Raw genomic sequence first — 18,586 nt, forward strand, 5'->3', positions numbered from 1 at the left:
ACGTGCTTTCTGGTGGCTAATTCTTCAATATTGCGCTTCTTCCATAATCTAAATTCTTCATAAGACCGTCTGCCCATGTACCTCTCGCAGTGAATTCGAATAACGCGGTGGAATAACATTTTAAAATTTTGTGCGTGTTCCTACCATCCAATAAAAATGCTGCGCATTAAAATAAGCAAAAATGCGGCGCTCATTTCTCCTAGCTACGGTTGCATGGGTCAAGTGACGCTTGCTGAAAGCCGACAGCCGCGAGCTGCATTCAGCCGACGCTGCTTTTTGACTGTCATTGTGAGGGACAGACACCCGGCAGCCAGTCACCTACCCCATTGCGCGCTAGTGTGTTTTGTGCTGTTTCTCCAGTGTTATTTCATTGAAATTCTACGTTCCAACTTACAGTTTAGTGCCGCTATATAAGTAATGGGTGTTCACGTGTACAGTGTCGGTAGTGATAGTTCGAAAAATTTAATACGGTGCTCATTAAACCAACTTGACTTGAGAACTCCACCACTTCGTGACCGCGTCGACCATCACTGCGTATGTCGCACCAATTATAATAGTTAAGTAAAGTGTCTTTATTTCACCGGTGATGGGGGCGAAATGCGAAAACACCCGTGTATTTAAATTCAGGTGCACGTTAAAGAACCCCAGGTGGCCGAAATTTCCGGAGTCCTCCACTACGGCGTGCCTCATAATCAGAAAGTGGTTTTGGCACGTAAAAGCCCATAACGTTTTTTTAAATTTCACCGGTCACACAGTTCATTTAAAGGAATGTGCACAGAGCACACATGACTAGTTATCCGTTTTTCACGCACATGAGCTGTTACATCGCCGGCGTAATAAGTCGCGTAACTCGTCAAAAGTTGATTAGCCGACAGCGGTCACATTTTTTTGAGCCAAGGATGATATGCATGCCGGGCAACGGGGGCTCGTGACAGGCTGAGGCCCGATCGTGCGGCCGAATATTTTAGCGTTTGCGAGGCCACTTCACCAGGTGCTACATGATAGCGCGGGATCGCGCTATCAGCGCACAAGTTATCGCGGCATTTCGCGCGATTTTCGGTTTGGTCCCTGTTTTTGTTGCAGTTTGCTCCGATGAAATCAGGAATGACGTAAGGCTCGACAAACGTTGTAGCTCCCGCAGTCAAATGACTCTCCTCCTTGGCCGCTTTCGCCTTGTAGCAGTCAACTATGCCGGCATCGTGCGCGAGCGCGTGCCAAGGTATTCCACCTATTCCGTTGCGGGCGACCGAGTTTCCGTTCGCAGGGCTATATGTTATGCGGTGAAAGCGCTGCGTGTATGTAAGAACACCACAGAAAGCTCAGTAGCAGCTGCAGCAGAGAGCGCGCGCATTCCACAATCTTTCTATGCGCGCCTTGTGCTCGCCTGCGTACGTATATCCTTGAAGATTGTGGCGGGAATCCAATGAGCACCACAGAGCTACCGGCATTATGCAAAATGTCTATGAGGAAGGAAGGAAATCAACTTTATTCAAGGTCCTGCAGGCAACGAGAGCTTTGGGCTCTCATGGAGTGGGCGTCTCCCACGACGGAAACGGGAGGTTGGGTTTCCTGGCGGCGTCGTGGACCTCCCAGAGTTGGGGAGCGAGTTCTTCGCTCCGGATTGCTTCTTCAAAGTTGCGCTTGTCCGGTTCGGAGTTTATGTGAGCTTGCGAGCACGGCCAGATAAAATGTATATAAAACAAGTGTTTCACTATGTCATGACGCATCCACTTTCTGCGCAGCGAAACTGAAACTGATCCGTAGAAACAAAGGTTAGAGTAAAGGGACGATGTCTAAGACGTGGCGGCTGTGGCGTGTTTCCGGCTCCACCATTACTTCCGGCGTGCGCAGCCTGCAAAAGCATAGCCTTCGAGATTTGTTTGTGCCACTGTACTTCAGAGGCAACGGTCACCGGGGCGGGGACTGGCTCACGATCTATTTATATAGGCATGCTTAGACGCGTGCCAGTAATATATTTTTCGAGGGTTTACAGATGTGAGACCTTTATTCATTGCCCAAAAAAAAAAGGTATCATTTTCATGTCACTGAACTCTTTGAAATAAGTCTTTCTCTCTTTCCTGGTCACCCGTCTTTGCAGCACGACGGCCGGTTCCACGTCCAGCACGGGCAGCACGGCGCGGTGTCCCAGCTTCGAGCTGACGGAGCTGGACCCCTTCTGGAACTACTTCCTCTCCTCGACCGTCAGCCACGACCGGTGGCGGCCCACGGCCCTGAGCGAGCGCGGCGACTCCGCGGCAACAAGCGGCTCCTCCGTGGCGACGGGCGCCGAGGACATCCTCACCCCGTCTCCCGACGATGACGACGACGACGACGAAGAACCGTCGGACACGGACGCTGTCCTGGACTCCCTCCTGATCGCCGGCCTCGCCGGTCTCTTCGCGTCGACGCCCAATAGCCCGGAGTTCAGCAGCTACGAGGACGAGGAGTTCGAGGCCAGCGAAGCGGGCTGCAGCAGTCAGGACGACGAGACCCTGACCGAGAACGCCTGCTTCAAGGAGCTGTCGTCGCAGAAGGAGCTACGGGCACGACGAGAAGTACGCAAGTAGAGAGCCTAGAGTCAAGTGTCTTACGTGACGCTGAAAGAGCGTATATAGTGAAGTGGACCCGCTTCATACATAAACGTGCGTTTTAATGCGACAACGGTAAGGTCGCCGCGTCGCAAAAAAATTTGGTATTGGCGTCGGACGTCGTTGCACGGAAAATCATTCCGAACCACAACCACACAGGCCCTCCGCGTGGTGCCGAGGCGTTGCTGAACTAATTGGATTCCTAAAAGTAGATTGCGTCAGAAAAATCGTAATGTATGACCTAAACACAACCTGTAGACATGATAGTGTCGGATTGTAATTTGAATATACCAGAAAAGATAATTCTGTTACGCGGAAACTCAAGCACAAACATATTTTCCAGCGTTTCTACCATTCATAAAGCGGCGAGGCCAGTTCGTTTCCTTGCGACAACACTATCCAGATGGCTCTCGCCTCCGCGCCTCTGCAAGAAAGCTGTGGTTGCCGGGAAGAGTGACAAGCAGTCAGGCATTTTTGAATGCTATCGGCGTTCCACTCTTAAAGGCGAAGCTTAAGCGTCCTCCAAAATTTTCTGTTAAAATTGTAGAAAAAGAAATGTTGCCCTTACGGCTACTGTGCTATTGCTCAAATTTCAGAAAAACATCGCACTTATTGGCAAGAATTGCTGTGTGTTACACTTGGCACTGATACTTGTCTAAATTGTCAAGAAGAAACGGCGTATCGGCGTTAGTCTGGGACTCTCTCAGTGAGGTTTAAAACATGGCGGCTATGTCACTTCCGGTGCCTGCATCATCGCAAAGTATCGGTTTAGAAATCGGTCTCCATTGATTCCTCGAGGGTGCGTCCGAGATGTGCAGATGAAAGCATTATGACACCTTTATTCAAAAAAAAAAGAGAAAAAGAAGAACCAGGCTAGTAACCGTGCCAAATGTTATATTGAACAATTAGAACCACAAAATGCGGTCTTCCTGCAAAATTTGAGAAAGAACACAGCCGCGTTGAACCCATAAACTTTTTCTTATCTGCGATTTCAAGAGAAAGACGTTTCTGTATGAAAAGTAGTACAGTAACAACAGGACGACAGGAGACCGACACAAGCGCTAATAGGTGGTGTTCAAAACATGGCGTCTATGACTTGTTTCCGGCTCCGCAATTGCCTCTGGCGCGTGCAGGCAGCAAAAGCATGCCCTTCGAGACTGGCGCCTGCTATCCAGAAAGAGCCGTCGCGGAGGCGTGGGTTTGGACGCGACCTATTGGGAAAGTACGATAATCCATACAGGATGCTAGAAAGTAGTACATCAAGAAGGCCAGATAAAAAACGAACAAGCGAGAACTTGAAGCAACAAACTGCAGACAAAAACGTGTGAAATAGTAAAACAAACTTAATGTAGTAGAAATGGTGAATACAAAAATACAAACTGAAATAGCGGCGCTCGTCCCTCTCTGGATGTCGTCCTGTTTTTACTTCGCGCTATAGACCCTTTCAGCAGAATGAAATACAAACAAGCCCAATTTGCTGCCCTCTAATCACTTGCCAACAGAAGCATACTGAGGCAAGGCATCGAACGATTATAGTACCGAGCCGCTTACAGTGCGAGCACACGTATAGTTAGGCACCTAAACATAGGGTGGAACTGCTCTCTGTCTTCACACACCGAAATGACAACCGGTGCTTTAACGCGCTCTAAACTGAAGTGACTTGCGCGCTTTTCTTTAGAGTGCGAAGCATTTCTTGGCGAACATTTGCCAGTTTGGCATTATCTATCTATCAGCCGCGAACATCTTGGCGTTCTCATGATCGTTTCGTTAATTTGGTATGTACCAACATTGGCATAATATGACAAGAGTGTGTGACGAACCTAAGTGATCGGTCATGGCATGAATATCGTCAGATGCGTGTCGTATAGGTCATGAAACAGCCGCCTACGTCTTGGTGTTCTCATGGTCATGGTACTTGGAAGGTACTGAAATTGGCACAGTATCACAAGAGCGTATGACGAACATAAATAATATGTCATGACATGCATGTCACGTAGGCCATGAAACAGCCGTCTACGTCTTGGTGTTCTCATGGTCGTTTCGTCAACTTGGTAAGCTCCACGCGCAACATCAACTCCCACAGGGCGTGGGATCTGCCGGCTTTTTTTCTTTATTTTCTGTTGTTTATTAAATGACGAGGCCATAAGATATTAAGCTACTGAAGGGCTGGGTACTCCAATCATGAAAAATAAACTTCAGCAACTAAGGATTGCAGGAAGGAACTAAACAAGCAAAACAAGCAAAACAAGCAACACACACACACACACACACACACACACACACACACACACACACGCACACACGCACACGCACACGCACACGCACACGCACACGCACACACGCACACGCACACGCACACGCACACACGCACACGCACACGCACACGCACACGCACGCACACGCACACGCACACGCACGCACGCACGCACGCACGCACGCACGCACGCACGCACGGACGCACGCACGCACGCACGCACGGACGCACGCACGGACGCACGCACGGACGCACGCACGGACGCACGCACGGACGCACGCACGGACGCGCGCGCGCGCCATAGGAAACCAAAAACAGTTACGGCGAATAGACCAGCTTTCTTTCACGTAAGCAAACTTAGTAAGGATGTAGCAGTAATAATAAATGTTGAACATCGATACCTCACCTAGGCATCAATCAAAAGATATTTGACGTTTTTTAACTACGCAGGCGGCAGCTGAATCTCGCTGAATGCACATTGGCCACGCACCTCGTTGTTTTCAAGTTTTCAGGTATTCGTATTTTTCTGCTAATCGATATGAAGCCAACATAGCGCGCAGTTGCATTTTTATAGCGAATATATTTCTGAGAGAGGAGAGTTATCATAGCGGCAGGAATATTTGAAGTCCATAGGCACCAGCGCCTGGTTACTCTTCGGTACGGTTTGGATGAAACTCTCAGAGGCCACCACATTTGGAGGGGAAATACTGAGAACTCACCGAAGACAAACTCCACACAACCCGAGACTGTGAAACCTGCAGCGCATGTCTTCCTCAAAAATCTGGTATATACATTTCAAAGAAGACACTAACACCGAAGGAGATCTCATAGTCAAAAGACCGAGTGCGAGACCTCGTGTTAACACGTACATAAAAAAAAAACTATGCAACGAACAGCAACAGGTTATTCGGAGCAGCTAACATAGTACAGTGCAATATGTGCTTCAAGGAATACAATAAATACAATGTTGCAAACAAACAGAATTATGAAGAAGGAACTATCGAATCAACAAGTATAAGCGCGAATTCGTTTTGCATGAATCAACGGAACACCTTTTATATCTGCAGGGGATAAATTCCACAATCAAACAGATGAAAGAATTAACAGCGAACTTGCAAGGCGAATAGTAATCACGCTTACTATACATTCATTTCAAAAGTACTGCCAGCCTCTGATGAGAGGCTTTAAGCAGTAGTAGTTACAAACATTAGGATCAATACAATGAATACAGGGTGCGAAGCTTGAGCAGAATGTAATAGCACTCAATGAAAGAAACCAGGAACAGTGTGTGATTTGCCTTCTTAGAGAGAAGTTGAACATTAAGAGACAGAAAAAAACGGAATTATATATATATATATATATATATATATATATATATATATATATATATATATATATACGACGAGCGGCACAGCGTTTCACAACACACATCCTATCAGAAAAAAACAGTAAAATGGGCTGTATAAAAATGCTTAGCAGTGGCAGGCGCATCAGAAAACACATGCGTGCAGTCACGTGGGAGGGCAGACTGAAAAAAAAAAAAAACAATAAACCGAGGGAGGGCAGTCGATGCACCCCGCACTTTTATGCGATTTCTTTACATAACTGTAGGAATGAATCAATGGTGCCGCAGGCAGCCGGCGCAGCAGGAAGTGCATTCCCTTCTCTAATGGTTCGAGGAAAATATGATAAGATAAATATAAGATAATATGATATGAAGTATGACATTATATGGTAACGTTGTCAATAGGCAAGGATATTTTCCCGTCGTGGCTTCTCAAACTACTGCAATTGAAAACTGTGCGGGTGGGTTGCTTCCCCAGCACATAGGAACTGTAACTTAGACATAACGAAGCCGTGACATACACGTGGCAGGTAGACTTTGCTCGAAGGAATTAAATATTCGTTCGTTCGGCAGGAATACTTTAACAATATGACATTAAATAATAAATGAAATCCTGCGTAGCGATTTGGCGTCGTGTTACGAAAATTTGGTACCACGGCACGTACCCTATTTACTCGATGGCAGCGCGTACTCGATTTCCACATTTCAAGAAAATATAAATTCAATGCCCGCTCGTTCAATATAATTCAATGCCCGCTTTTCGCAGTAAAACAAAGAGAGTAAGATTTGTTCTTATCCGGAAAGGAAAACTTCATACTTACGTATATACAAATCCCGTATGATTAATTTAGGCCCTGTACCCATAATACTAGATGGTTCTATGGGATCCTGCATGAAAATTTGTGTGCCCTCACATTAGCATGCATCGTCACATGGCACGGGACACATCGGGCTTTTTCAATAAGGATTGCATCCGAGCCAGAAATGATCCATTATCATTCATCGTCGCTGTCAGAGGGCCTCTTTATAGCTATCGATAACTCATCGCATATTACCTTCTGATCTGTCGAGGCTACGTCGGCTAAGCAAAATCTAGTCTGGGGCGAACCCTCCTAAATGGACCATCATAATCATCATCATCATCATCATCCTGGTTACGCTAACTGCGGGGCAAAGGCCTCTCCCATACTTCTCCAACAGCCCCAGTCATGTACTAATTGTGGCCATGTCGTCCCTGCAAACTTCTTAATCTCATCCGCCCACCTAACTTTCTGCCGCCCCCTGCTACGCTTCCGTTCCCTTGGAATCCAGTCCGTAACCCTTAATGACCTTCGGTTATCTTCCCTCCTCATTACATGTACTGCCCATTCCCATTTCTTTTTCTTGATTTCAACTAAGATGTCATTAACTCGCGCTTGTTCCCTCACCCAATCTGCTCTTTTCTTATCCCTTAACGTTACACCCATCATTCTTCTTTCCATAGCTCGTTGCGTCATCCTCAATTTAAGTAGAACCCTTTTCGTAAGCCTCTAGGTTTCTGCCCCGTAGGTGAGTACTGGTAAGACAGCTATTATACACTTTTCTCTTGACGGATAATGGCAACCTGCTGTTCATGATCTGAAAATGCCTGCCAAACGCACCCCAACCCATTCTTGACCATTGAGCATAGTTTGTCATTATTGCAGTTTTGGTATCGTACTCTAACCGAACGTTACTTTAGACGCGCATTTTACCGCTAAAAACAGGATGAGAATGGTTTTTGAGAAGATTAAAATTTTGTACAACGCGTTGTATTCTGCGTAATGGTCATCACATAAAACCGCCATTCTTGTTACTGGAAATTACGACAATATTTAAAAAATGTGATTTATATACATTAACGCGCTTAATACGAAGACACGATAGAACTGGCTTTCGCTTGGTGCATAGACTCTTTAACCTAAATGTGCAAAAAAAAAGAGAAAAAAACTTTGTCATTCAATTGCGCTTGCGCAAACCGCCGGTTCGGCAGTGACTGTCTGCGGCAGTGTCTCCTCTCTCTCAGCCTGCTGCATTACGAGCGCCGAACCTCAGGTAGTCTTGGGCTCTGCGCCTCTTTCTCTCTGCGATCACTTTCTCTCTCTCTCTCTCTCTCGTCTTCGCTGTCCATTGCATCTGTTCGTTAGTGCGTGCGTGAAACCGTTACGAATTCGGTGAAGCACATGTTCTCCATGACGAGACAGCTAAACTTCATAACCGTTATCACATGCAAACAGTACAGAAGGTGTGCGAGAAGGCGTGCGATAATACCAGGGTCCCCCAGCTGAGTGTCCTGGCGCTCTACGCGTTAGGCGGCAGAGGTTCGCATATCAACAGAAAACAACAGCCTTACCAGTCCCATGGCCGAGCTGGAACCTCAGCACTGCGCTCGCGTGCAGTCAAGTTGACCCAAAGCGCTGCATTCGGCATCGGCTCATATCGTGACGAAACAGGTTGTAACCTTTCTTCCCCCGGTGTAACATAAACCAACCATCATGCCATCGTCTTCGCGGTCATAGCATCGTTGTCATCGACGTTGTCGTTGTCATCGTGTTGCTGCTGTCGTCACAGATGCGCTTGCGTCACTCAGAAAATTGCTTGCTTCGTTCGAACATCTTTGTTTATCTGGTGACGCGTTGCAGAACGCGGAACTATTCTGGATAGCCAGGCATACCTGGAAAATGTTTCCCACGACATTGATTCCATTGTACGTGGGATCCGCGTAATTTGAGTTTCTCCTCTCGGCAGTGTTAATGCCAGAGCTGCATGATTGCAACAAAACCTTTGCAAGTCTCTGTATCAATAGCGTTATACTTATCCTGCTCTCAAGTGAAGTTTATGTGATCGTGTTGAATCTACGCAGTGCTTGAGTGCTTGGTAAGCGGATGATTCCTGTTACCGTAAAGTAATGAAAGCCATGCATGTTCTAAAATACTTTGTAGCAAATTTTATTTGTCCCCGCTTAACTGTTCGTGCAAAAAACATTTTAGCTTCGTTATTCTTATTTGAAAATGAGTCAATTGGCTTGCACATTTGGCTCCATCTGTCTTTATAGCTGCCCATGAGTGAATATCCTATGTACAGGTTACCCGCCGCGGTTGCTTAGCGGCTTTGGCGTTGCGCTTTGAAGCATGAGGTGGTGGGATGAAACCCCGGCCGTGGCGGCCGCGTTACGATAGGGGCGAAATGTAAAAACGCCCGTGTACCGCGCATAGGGTGCACGTTATAGAAACCCACGTGGTTGAAATTAATCCGGAGTCTCCCAAACTACGGCGTGCCTAGTAAAATCACACACACACACGCACACACACACACACACACACACACACACACACACACACACACACACACACACACACACACACACACGCACACACACACACACACGCACACGCACACGCACACGCACACGCACACGCACACGCACGCACGCACGCACGCAGTGATGTTATGCAGTGCAGTGTATGTTATGCAGGTATGATATGCAGTGATATGTTAATAACGGAAGCGCGCTTACCGTCACCCCTTTGTTATAGTCAACATTCACTGCTATATAAGTCGTCTACTTGGCGAGAGGCGTACTTACGTAGCTACACGAAATCCCGTGTCGGGGGGTAGGCAAAGAAAGGGTAGTTTTAAAGATTAGACAAATACCAACCTTGAAGTATTGTGAAAATTGTTTGCAAAGCATAAACTGCTCATTTAAAGGTGATGTGGCCAAAGCGGGGTTTGGTTGCACTTGGCCTCTAAAACAGAGGATCTAAGTCTGCACCGCACCGAATTCGATCAAGTTTGTTGGATTTAAAGGGTTAATGCCTATCGACTGTAGGGAGTGGGACTTTCCATTCAGGCCATAAATAATGTAAATGAAAATTCTCGAAAATTGGGAACAAAAATTTAAATATCAAGTTCACAACTCAAACTCTGCAATAGAAAAAAGAAGAGAATGCTGGCTCTCCCGTAATCGAGAGTAGATGTAAGCATGAAATGGCAACCGGCAACGCAGATTGGTTGGAGATGATAGCAGTTACTATCTTAAAATGGGTGGAGTGCATGTTCGCAACGGCGCACCCAACCACACCACACCACACCAAATCACATCTGACCACGCCATACTGTGCATTGGTACCTGTGATGGTTGCCCAGCTAGAAGAAGAAAACTGGCTGAAGGCAGCATGACAGGCAGCGAAAGATCCCAGCTAGAAGAAAGGCGCCTAAAGGAAGCGCCACGCAGCGTGGCGCCATCCCTCGACGCGACGCAAAACCGCGCCGTGGAACTCACGGACCGCTGGCGTTCAAAAGAGCGCAGGCAACCCCTGTTTCAGCGCCGAAAGATGACAGTGAAGTGTATGGTGCTCTGTAACTGCCTTTTGAACATCGCCTATTGGAAATGACATAAAACGTCGGCGTAGTAGAAGTTACAGCTTGGGTGATATTGTGAACAAACATATAGGAAGAACTCGGAAGTAATATTTTTGGAATTTTGTTTGGGTAGTGACTAGCGTATGTAATGCAGTCCTGCACAAAGTGTTGGGGCCAGAAACAGCATTTTCTTAAGTTTTGACTGGTTGCCCGGATGATCTCGTTTTGTTCCCGCAACTTGCCCGGATGACGGCTCAGCATTTTGGCTCAAGGTCACTTGAAGGTCGCCGACAATGGGAGCTCAAAGCATTTCATGCTTAAAAAGCGATATCAGAATGCTATAAACTGCATCTGCTATGTCATCTAAAGCGGGAGAAGTTGATGTAATATACCACCAATTTGAGTAGGACTTCTGCAGAACAGTCGTGCACATTGCAAAAATTTTACGCAAGTTGTTATTAGCACTGACTAGGGGATTTGTAAACTATGTTGTTCGTTTTTCTTATAGCGGCTGATTTTGCCCATTATTGTATCTAAAGGAAGTTGAGGCTCTAAATCAAATTTTTGCTTTCTACAGTTGGTAAAGTTCGGGTGTCTCTTTTAAATGTAACAGATTTAACCCACATCAGTGCCGCGGTTACCTAATGAGAGCGTTTCTGCATTTCAGGGCCCATATTCCCAAAACAATTATTACGCTAGAATTGTTCCAAGACAAAATTCTACCCATTGCTGATGTTGGACATAACGTTAGCGGAGCCGGCCGGCCAAGGGTCAAGAATTTGGAAGAAAAACCACTGTGAAATTCGGGATGGCCCCGATGTATTTGAACAGGAAAATTGGAGTTGGTTCTCAAAGTGAAATATCTTTTTAGGAGTTCTTTGTTGTAACCTCGCCGTCGTTTCCACTAAGGATGAAGCCGGGTGCTCGTCGGTGGCCCTGTCCCCGTCGGACGTAGCCTCGGCGCTGCTTCTGGAGCACAAGCTCCTGGGAGCCGCGTACTTGGCTCGGCTGCGGAAGTACCAGCGCGAGCTGAACACCAGGGGCGCTGCGTGGGACAAGCTGAGCGTCGAAGAGGACCCCGTGATCCTGGCGGGCCTTCTCTGGTTCTGGCTGGACGAACTGAAGGAGCCCGTGCTGAGCAAGCATGATTTGACGTCTGTCGTCGTGCGGCCGACGAACCCTGTCGCCGTTCTTCAGAAGCTGAACAAGGTATCGCATCTTGCGTCACAACTGGGGCCTGATCGGAGATCGTTGTTCGGAACGCGAGTTCAGTTTCGCCTCACGCGATTGGCCTAGGCCGCACCGACATCGTCAGCCAGGGGGCGCGGCCACGTTTTTGGCGACGTCATAATGACGACACGCTCCCGTCAGTCGTTTTGAAACCGAGCGCGTCGTCTGCTAGGAGCAGACGCGACGAGAACTGTTCCGTTCGAGCGATCACTGTGCACGTCTGGTGGATGGGATTGGATACAAACGGCGGCTGCGGCTACAGAACGTCACGTTCGGATCTAATCAATAGTCTGATTCGAGGAAATCGAGCTTGCCATGGTAATTTGGGTTGTTGTGTTCGCGTTGCGCGAGGAGAAAGCATAGCGGTTAAAGGTGTGAAATGCGTTTGAAGAGATGACAGAAAGCGAATTCCGGCGTCGATTTTGTTTCTCGAAACGGACGGTGCGTTTCCGATAGCTCCCTGTGACGCGCAGACGGGCCCAGTTGGACATAGCTTTGCCACGACGTGTTGTTGCCTCTTGAAAAGCACGCCACTGTTCCCGTCATCGTCTTTTTTTCCCACTGAGCGCGACACCAAATAGCGACCATGCAGATAAACTAATAGTATTAAATTGTAGTAGTCATAGGCATCACTACTTGAGAATGCGTTGAAGCTTGATGAGAATTTTTTTTTTTCATATAAACATTTTATTCATTAGACGACAATAACTATTTCGTTTTGTAGTATATTGTCCCCAAATAGACGACAAACGAGGCACGTAAACTTGCGGAAAGCTCACTGTTTGCCGATTGGCTGCTCTCTCCCTCCCATTCTCACAAATTTCGCGGATCGCCCACTTCGTGACGTTGCAGCGACCGAACGCGCTCTGTTCCGAACAAGGATATCCGATTCCCCGCTGTTCGCGCGAATTTATTCATTGAGAGTAACATCATTTCGCATATGGTTATCTGAGCATATGACGATCTACTATAAAAACCAGTATAACATATGTTCCATATGATATGTGGGAACGTGTGGGTTTTTATGTGGGATCCGCATATGCTCATACGGGATAAACGGATACGGGGCGTATGAGTTTTTTGGATAGGGTCGTCACATTGACCGCAACGGAGTTGCCCCTGAAAATGAAATTCAAAGAAGCTCAGCTATGTCGACATCTTCTTGTGCCGAACAAAAATAGAGCACTCTAGCGGTTTATGCTAAGCTAGAGCTTCTTTTACTTTTAAGCTTTCTTTGTACATCTGTATTCAGTGCCACAAGTATCCCAGTAAGCCTGCCACTATAATGCGAACGTCAGCTTTTCTCACATATAGAAGTGGCCCAGGGACATTTGACAGAGGCTGTACACATCGCTTCTCGTGCTCGACTGCAGGCAACCCGCTTCACGACCGAGTACCTCGTGAGATTCGTCGCGCGGCTACACCTGCCCACACTGGCGGAGAGGCGCAACGTGATACGACGGCTGACCAGCGCGCTGTGCCACCAGACGCTGTCCATCGACGGCATCCAGCGTCCGGCCGTGGCCGGCTGGGCCAAGATGCGCACCGGCACCGCGGCGCGGGCCACCGAATTCATGGAGGTGCTTCACGACGCCGTGATCGGGGACCCGCCCTCCGTCAGCCACGCCACGCCCACGCAGAAGCAGAACGGGACTCTCACCAACGGTGCTTCCACTTCCGCGGATAAAAACTTTCGCGGAATCAACATCATGGCGTCGGCGATCGCCAGGTAGCGGCGGATGCAGCTGCACACTTCCAATGCACGGTCAGCTGAAACGGACCAAGCTTTCTTGTCCGTGGAACACCTTCGCGCGCCTCTGGTTCAAAGGTCGAAGCCTCCAGGAGCTGCCGCTCGAGGAGGGTGTATTAAACGCAAGTGCGCGAAGCTGCGACTGAACTCGCGTGCCGTTTATTGATGATGATGACTTCGAGCGAGCGGATCCTTGTTGTGCGGAGGTTCACGGGGAGCTTCGCTGGCTGTGAGACCTTGTACGTGAACTTCCGGGTATCACTGAGCACGTGACGATGTTCCAAGTTCTTGGTCTGCCACATCCACGACTACATGCGTTTGTGTCGTTCTCGTACATTATCGTTCGCATTCCCACTGTCCCGAAAAGCCAACGTTTTCTATTTAATATAGTTGTTAAGCTTATCCGTACTCAGGCTTCCGAAACCACGTGCTGCAGGAGACCTAGCAAAGTGATACACAACTTAAGGCACATTACAGAAGGCGTTCTGGACGTTTTTCTTAAGCTTGATTCGTCCCACGAGTTGTACTGATGGCAGCAAAAAGGTTTTTTTTTACGACGCTTTTATTTTGGGGACTCACTCTTACATGTAATCGCGGCTTTTGGGGACTTATTTCAGTTCTTCTACGCAATGAAGAGAAGGCGACTTATGGAGTCGCATATTTTTCACAAATGAGTGTCTGATTAACGGTATAGCTTCCGTTGCAATTATACTTTAAACCATCTATTTTTGCTTGTTTAGCAGCCTCCCGTCTACGTTGTCAGCGGGAACGGCCGGTCAGTGTAAGTGACGCCAGTAATAATGAGGGACAGTAGGGCGAATGGTGGTTGAGATATAAGAGCGAACAGAAGAACTAGCTGATTTAGACTACACGTTCTTCGAAATGGCAGAGGGCACGGTAAGTCATCGGACTCTCCAGTTATCATTTCGCTTGAGAATGACGAACGTTACTCGTTCACAGCTGAGCTCACGTTAGGTAGCGGAGCGCCTTTTCAGGATGCTCGTAAGAACTCGGGGCAACCGAAGGGTCACGCACTTCCGGCTTTTGCTGAAGTTGCGCTTACTGAGTGTGTTCACTATACTGAGGGGTATGGCAGGTCATGTGACCCACTGCGCGCAAACACATGTACCATAAATGGCTATGACGTATTGCAAGAAATGAAAAAAACAAACGAAAACGAAAGTGTTGTAGAAAGTCTTGATGAACGCATTAAGACGCTTGGAGCCCGCGTAAGTGCTCTAAGAAGGAATGAAAGTTATTACGTAGATACTTTGACGGGTCCAGCGCATCCTCAGAGCTTGTTTAAAAAGGAATCATTGTCAATGCTGTCTTTGACGATTTTATCTGTGTCCAAGAAGATGTAGGTGTCAGGAAAGCGTAGACGTCATGGTACGCTCTCTGTAGCATAATGCTCAAGTTCTCGTCTCACAGCACACTATAATGGTCCTCCGGCATAGTGAAGCGCTTGTAAACAAAACGTTCCGAATGTTTTCGCTTCTACTCCAAGCAGGGCTGTGGTCGGTAAACCAGAGGTGTATGTTGCAGCCAAGTTACGTCTATTTTGTAGATTTCAAGAACGATCCCTCTGGTAGCGAAGTCGCTGACTTGAAGTAGCGCTACGTGCAAAATCAAAGAAAAATACACGAATGGCTAAATTAACCAAAAAGAGCAATAAGCTTTGCTGGAAGCTTCTGCCTGTGGCAAAACGAGGTCAGCTTAATTAAGTTTCGCGAATGCGGTGACAGTACAAAGCCCGACTAGCAATAAACACACAAGTGGCGAAGCTGTTGGCAAGCGGTGTTACTGTCGCTTATACTTATGCGCCTACTCCTTAGGCAGAAACAACAAGTGGGCTTCTTTCCAAGGATTAGTTCCTGCCTACTACCGAAACAAATTGTATTTTCTTCCTGAACTTGTTCCTTACCAAAGAAGCAGACATATAGAACATAAAAAGAAACACTGTGTAGACAGTCAAGCATGTCAATCATTTTTCAGAAGTGGACTACGCGATGTTTTCATATCAATCTTAATTGAAGAAGTTGACTGAAGCACAAAGTTGCCCTGCACTGCGAAGGCAAATCTTAACCCGAAACCACTTGTATGACAAGACATGCGAACGCGAAAGGCTGCCTGCGTACATTTTTTGTGCAGTAATTCATGGACCGCACATTTCTCATAATATACTGATGTAAAAAAGATCTCTTGGTAGAAGTGTGTTAGGAGGCATAGGGTGGCTGCTGTGGACGTAACTTTTTCTTCTGTCTACCATGTTATATATTCCCATGTCAAAGCATCCTGTGAAAAGCTTTACTGTACATATGTAATATAACGAATCACTGGCCACTCAGCATCTGTATATCCACGTCAATGCTGTATTTGCTTCCAGCTGAGGAGTTGGTAATACGCACTTTTGGACACGATAAGTCACGTCTTCTGTATGAATAAGAGTCCAAGTCTTCAGAAGCCTCTGTATGTAAAAAGCGCTACTACATCTTGTGCTTGCGCGATTCAATTTCTTCGTCATGCGTATGACCTTGTTTGGTGCTTTGTTCGTTTGAACCAAAACTTGCCGCATGAGCACCTGCTCACTGCTCACAGGGTGGTCCACGTGTGGAGGATTGTAGAAGGCGTGAAAGATTATAAAGCAAGGTTGTGAAAGGTGGCCGATTGGTTTTGAAAGCAGCGATTACAGCAGAAACGAATGCTCAAGCAACCCTTGCTGATATTTGCTGAGGAGATTTTTTTCTACGGAAGAGTGTGGCCTGTGGTTGGTTACTGGCCCTCAGTAACAAAAGCAAGCATTCTTAACAGTTTTGAGCATGGATGAGGTGTTCCCTTTAATAGCGGTCACGAGTGTACGTTGAGGAGTATTTCAAGGAAAGAAAGGAATGGGCTCACTGTTAAATGTGCTTTTTTTTTTGCAGTGCGGGTGCTTTGGAATACCTGACCGCGATGGAACGCTAACTGTACTTTCAGTTATCAAGGCTGATGGAAATGAAGTTTCGAGCTTAAGCAAGTGAGCTACGGTAAAGCATATTTGCGTCCGTTCGATCAAATGAGCTGTGTTACATTAGGAGCACGAATTCAGTTTTTTGCGTTCATTTCTACGTTGCTCGGCGTAAAGCTCGTGCTCAAATAACACTCCGTAATTACGAGACTCACGTTCTGAATGTATGCTTCCAGGAAATGTTTCTTCAAAGATTCATAACGATGACTTTAAATATTTAGTGATTATTGCTGTATTGTTGTTCATGGCTTGTACAGATCACTCCGGATAAGCTATGTTCTGCCTTCAAGTGACTGTTCAAAATAAAGGCAAGAAAACAAAAAAATGACTTTATGTAGAATGACTGGTTGGTCGTGTTTGGGGATGACTAGGCCGCCACAACTTCCATTTCCTACGCTATGGGAGTCCTAGAGCTATCATTTTCAGGTTGCGACAACATAAAGCTGAATGAAATGCAAATTTTCTACGATGCAAAGGTAATTTGAATGAAACATAGAACCACGTAGAATTACTGTCGTTTTATATTGAGCAATCATCAATAAGCCCGTGCACCGATTTGATCTCTCCTTCAGAGTGTATTAGGAATGTGAACAGGTAAGGAACAGGAACTCGCCTTAGGTCATCCGAAGGATGCATTCTGAGAGAAGCTCGCTCTGATTATATTTATATTTTTTTATGTAGGAATACCTTACGTGCATTTAGGGTAGCATTGGGTAAGGTGGCGGCGGATTACGGTTACTTAAACGTAAAAAAAAAAGCTTTTTTCAAAACAACAAAAAAGAGGCGTCCACGTGACAAAAGCAATATTCGTATAACGCAATGGAACACAACGTTGAAAGTCAACAGGAAAATTCAATTAAAATGAAAACTAAAACAGGAGCAAACACACGCGGAATGAAGCATGTGTCTATTACATCAAGATCATTATATTACGGTGCAACCGCACAAACACGAGGGAAGGCATATCAACTGGTGAATCCCAGCAATGAAAAATGAGAAAAAGAAAGAACACTGGAGGCAACGACCTCTTTCATCGACGATAGGCTGCACGTTCACAGATTACGCAAAGTGTGTGAACTCACGCAAGATTTATTCGAAACATTAAATAGGGAACATAAGACACCCACGGAATATATGTACCACACATCAATGAAGATGCTGGATGAGTATATAGAGAGCTACAGGAAAAAAAAAATAAAGGCACAAGGAAAAATGGAGCCACAGAAGGAGGGCTCAGGCGACGAAGTATTTGACCAGTCGACTGCGAAATGTGTCGGGGTTGGAGTAGCACGAGTGGAGTGGAGTGTTGTGGAGGAATAGCACGGATTAGCACGGACAGCACGAGTCAGAGCTGAAAAATCGAAAGCATGTGTACTCAGTGACGTCTAGCATGCTTCTTTCACATTTGATATGAATAGACCAGCTGTGCGAATGAATCGAGGAAATAAAGTTAAAAGGGGCAATCTCGCGGTTAGTACTTGATGGTTACAATGAAAGCTCGAGCTTTAGTTGGGTTACACTTAAATAATAAGTATAGATGCCTTGAATGAAACGGCTAGCCCTATATTAAATGCACCCCAGAAGGTCGATAAGATATTTTTGACAGGGAAACCATTAGAAGACGCGTACTCAATATTTTTGGAATTAAGACGACGTTTACAAGTGCTATACATGCGGAAGCTTTTAGTCTACGGAGAATGGGCTCCATTGTTCGAGAGATCTAGTGCCACATCAACGAAACCGAAAGTACGAGTGACAACGGACAGTGTCACACCATCGAACGGAAATACCAGTGACGCCAATGGCTTGCCCGCATGTCGACCTCCAGCGCACCCCTGTCACTGGAATGTGTTTTCACAGCGTTTGCACGCCCTTGAGTCATTTTTTCCGTATCAAAGAGACTAGCATGCAGCCACTGCATTATTGCCGAGCTTTTGCTTTTTATTGTCAATCTTCCCGAGTAAATTAGACCAGTGTAAGATACAGTGCAATCAAAGGCGATGACTTCGGAAGCCGATCATGTATTGACGAT

The 18,586-nt window shown here is 46.5% G+C and overlaps 1 protein-coding gene across 1 annotated transcript in view; it reads left to right on the forward strand.

Annotated features, from left to right (window-relative positions):
* Positions 1 to 14,094, forward strand: part of LOC126528051 (protein tyrosine phosphatase domain-containing protein 1-like) — a 111,002-nt gene extending 96,908 nt beyond the window's left edge. The window contains exons 10-12 of the mRNA XM_050175911.3: positions 2,099 to 2,555; positions 11,477 to 11,776; positions 13,171 to 14,094. Coding sequence (XP_050031868.1) covers positions 2,099 to 2,555; positions 11,477 to 11,776; positions 13,171 to 13,530 — 1,117 coding nt within the window. The 3' untranslated portion in view covers positions 13,531 to 14,094. The remainder of the gene's footprint in view (positions 1 to 2,098; positions 2,556 to 11,476; positions 11,777 to 13,170) is intronic.
* The last annotated feature ends 4,492 nt before the right edge of the window (positions 14,095 to 18,586 follow it).

The sequence above is a fragment of the Dermacentor andersoni genome, chromosome 9 (assembly GCF_023375885.2).
Source record: "Dermacentor andersoni chromosome 9, qqDerAnde1_hic_scaffold, whole genome shotgun sequence".
NCBI lineage: Eukaryota > Metazoa > Arthropoda > Arachnida > Ixodida > Ixodidae > Dermacentor > Dermacentor andersoni.